At 35.1% G+C, this 3,432-nt stretch overlaps 1 protein-coding gene across 1 annotated transcript; it reads left to right on the top strand.

The window, feature by feature from the left end:
- Positions 1 to 360: 360 nt before the first annotated feature.
- LOC142169715 (uncharacterized) lies at positions 361 to 2,292 on the top strand. The gene is made up of 5 exons (XM_075231618.1): positions 361 to 543; positions 840 to 905; positions 1,032 to 1,120; positions 1,214 to 1,552; positions 1,761 to 2,292. The coding sequence occupies exons 1-5, from the start codon at positions 361 to 363 to the stop codon at positions 2,290 to 2,292; spliced, it is 1,209 nt and encodes a 402-aa protein (XP_075087719.1).
- The last annotated feature ends 1,140 nt before the right edge of the window (positions 2,293 to 3,432 follow it).

The raw sequence follows: 3,432 nt of genomic DNA, 5'->3' as shown, positions 1-3,432 counted from the left end.
AATTATTTATATATTTGTGATATTTGCAGGTATTCCATTACAAAATGATTGATTATATTGTATTGGGAGTTGATTGTCATGGTGAATTGGTGGAGTCCTCTGCACGTTTTACCTGGCGTTCGAAGAGTTAATTATATTGTATTGGGAGTTGATTGTCATGGTGAATTGGTGGAGTCCTCTATACGTTTTACCTGGCATTCGAAGAGTTAATTATATTGTATTGGGAGTTGATTGTCATGGTGAATTGTATCTGTGGTTGAAAGATTGGTAGAATTTCCAAATTCACCTCTAATGGAATAACATGATAGCCATGAATTGGATGATATTGAAGAAGATCTTTTGAATAGCCATATTCCAAAAATGGGTCCTTTGAATATGGATATACCAGAAATCGAAGAAGAAGAATATGCAAACTTTCTTGGAGTTGAAAGCAACTCACTAGAGGTAGAATTGACAACACAAAGCAGCCACAATTATGAAGACGGCACAGAGTTTTATAAGAGTTTAAGTTTCAAAAACAAGCGCGAGCTAGTTGTGTTGAAGGTTCCTTTTCGTTTCAAATCAGTGAAGAGTACTAAATTTGTGTACTGTGTCAAATGTGTAGACAACAATTGCAAGTGGTGGTTGTGAGCTATCAAATATATAAGTACTGACATATTTTATATTATGAGGTACAAGAATGAGCACAGATGCGGGTCACAACATCTTACAGAAAAGCATCCACACGCCTCTGCGGATGTCATTGGTGAATACATTCATTCTAAGTTTCAAGAGGGCAGAGGTCCATCTAACAAAGAAATTATGGAAACAGTTCATTTAGATTTGGGTTGTAATGTTAGCTATTGGAAGTGTATGAAGGGAGGTCATATTGCAAAGGCTATGGAAATGGGGACTCCGGAGCATGGGTATGAAATTTTAGATGCATACCGCTACGCGCTTAGGAACGCAAATGAAGGAAGCAAGACGGCACTGAAGCTTGATAATAAGGGAAAGATTTAGTATTTTTTGTAGCTTATGAAGCTTGGATTTAGGGATTTTTGTTTATGAGGAAAGTCATAGCTATTGATGAGATATTTTTGATGAGAAAGTATCGTGGAGTGTTGTTATCTGCCGTGGCACAGTATTCAGAGAACCATATTTGTCCTGTGGCATTTTGTGTAGTAGACAAGGAGTGTGATGCCGCATATGAATAGTTTTTTGAATAATTGTCCAGCATACACCCCGACAGTGTTGAGTTGTGTATAATTTCTGATAGGCACATAAGCATAGCAAATGGGATCTCAAAATTTTACCCTCAGGCTCATCACGGATTTTGCATGAAGCGCCTTGCTGAAAATATTCGCAAACATTTTCATTGCGGAGTTTACCATTATTATTCTGCAGCTAAAGCTTATAGGATTGACGAGTTCAATGATCATTTTCAACAAATCAAAGATAACGATGTAAGAGTTGCTAAATATCTTCAGGAGGATGTTGGGTTCCACAAATGGAGCAAAGCGCACTTCCCTTGTAAAACATCTTGTAGAAATGGGAATGCAGTAACATGTTTCATGTGAAGCCTGAAATATCTTAAGAGATGTTTAAAACATCATAAAAGATGTTTGAAACACCTTATAAGATGTTTGAAACATCTCGTAAGATGTTTGAACTTGGAAGTCCAGTAACCTATTTTATAAGAGATGTGTAAAATATCTTAAGATGTTTGACCAATATTGCTTATATTCCAAATTCTAAAAAAGTCTTATATATCTTTATTTCAGGTATGAAGTATTGACCACAAATATTTTTGAGTCTGTTAACTCAATATTTCTACTCGAAAGAGAATTCCTTATCACTGCCTTATTCGATGCTATTAGCAGGAGATTTTCTCAAAAATTCCATGAGAGGCGTATGCAGTTCCTCGATACTTCAACCATTTGTGTACCTTCAGTTGAAAAGAAGATTAATAGAAATGCAAATTTGGGCAACAGGCTATTGGTCCATCCAATAAGGCAACAAGTGTTCAACATCACCTGTCATGGTGCGGTTGCAAAGGTTGATCTACGCAACAGAATATGTTCTTGTAGAAAGTTCGACCTAGACAAAATACCTTGTCCACACGCTATGGCAGCCCTTAGAGTTGAGTTTGGTGCTCAATACAGAACGAGCATTTATGACTATACTTCTGACTTTTATTATATAGACACATACGTGAATGCATATGCCATCGAAATTAATCCGGTGCCTTCTGAAGAATGTTGGGAGGTTCCTCCTGAGCTTGTTGAGAGAAAAATACCTCCACCTTCATGTTAAATTCAACTGGGAAGAAGGAAGACAAAGCGGATTCCAGCAAGTGGGGAAATAAAAAAGAAGCAAAACAGATGCTCCATATGCGAAAGCACTGGCCACAAAAGAACTACTTGCATGAAGAGAACTGAAGGAACAAGCAACTCCACTGTGGCTTAATAACTTTGATGTTGTACTTTTTTTGATAATTTGACGTTGATATTATTGGAGAACTAAATAATATCTAGATTTGTATAATTAACTTATAATTATCCACAAGATCATTAGGTTGACGATCAATCATTTGAAGTATTAAGTAGGTTGATGTTTAATGGTAGTTTGATGTTGATGTTGATGTTATTATGTCCTTGTATTTTTTTCACCTTCAACTACCATCTAATTTCTTCAAACATCTAACATAGATGTTTCAAACATCTATTAGGATGTTTGATATTGATTGTCGTTAAATCTACAAGATCAATAGGTTGATGATAAATTATTTGAAGTATTCAATTATTCTATGTTTAATTATTCAAAAAGTCAATAGGTTGATGATAAATTATTCGAAGTATTGAATAGGTTGACATGTTGACTAGAGTGGGTTGCTCTAGTGGTAAGTACCCTCCACTTCCAACCAAGAGGTTGTGAGTTCGAGTCACCCCAAGAGCAAGGTGGGTAGTTCTTGGAGGGAGGGAGTCGAGGGTCTATCGAAAACAACCTCTTTACCCTAGGGTAGAGGTAAGGTCTACGTACAAACTACCCTCCCCAGACCTCACTAGTAGAATTATACTGGGTTATTATTGTTGTTGTTGTTGTAATATGTTGACATATAATTATCCATAAGATCAATAGATTGCCGATCGATCCTTTGAGTATTTAATTATTCACAAGATCATTAGGTTGACGATCAACTATTTGAAGTATTAAGTTGGTTGATATTAAATGGTAGTTTGATGTTAATGTTGATGTTATTATTGTTGATACCCAATTTTGCCCTCACATTTTAAAATAGTATATATACTTTCAAAATGTTATCTTTGCATCATTATTCAATTTACAAGCATTTTCATAATTTTTCATAATTTTTAGAATTTTAAAATTAATTTTCTCTCTTTTAAAATACTTGAATATTTACTTATTATTCCTTCAAATTATTTGTGATGACTT

This window comes from Nicotiana tabacum, chromosome 15 (genome assembly GCF_000715075.1).
Source record: "Nicotiana tabacum cultivar K326 chromosome 15, ASM71507v2, whole genome shotgun sequence".
Taxonomy (NCBI): domain Eukaryota; kingdom Viridiplantae; phylum Streptophyta; class Magnoliopsida; order Solanales; family Solanaceae; genus Nicotiana; species Nicotiana tabacum.
Note: the sequence above shows the minus strand (reverse complement) of the source record. Positions and strands in the feature narration are given on the sequence as shown.

Bases quoted from the DNA above. Each gene is read 5' to 3' on its own strand.
- LOC142169715 (XM_075231618.1), top strand. From the start codon at position 361: ATGGGTCCTTTGAATATGGATATACCAGAAATCGAAGAAGAAGAATAT. The intron at 906-1,031 runs GTATGAAATTTT...GCTTGGATTTAG, and splicing joins ATGGGGACTCCGGAGCATGG to GGATTTTTGTTTATGAGGAA. The intron at 1,121-1,213 runs GTATTCAGAGAA...ATAATTGTCCAG, and splicing joins TTGTTATCTGCCGTGGCACA to CATACACCCCGACAGTGTTG.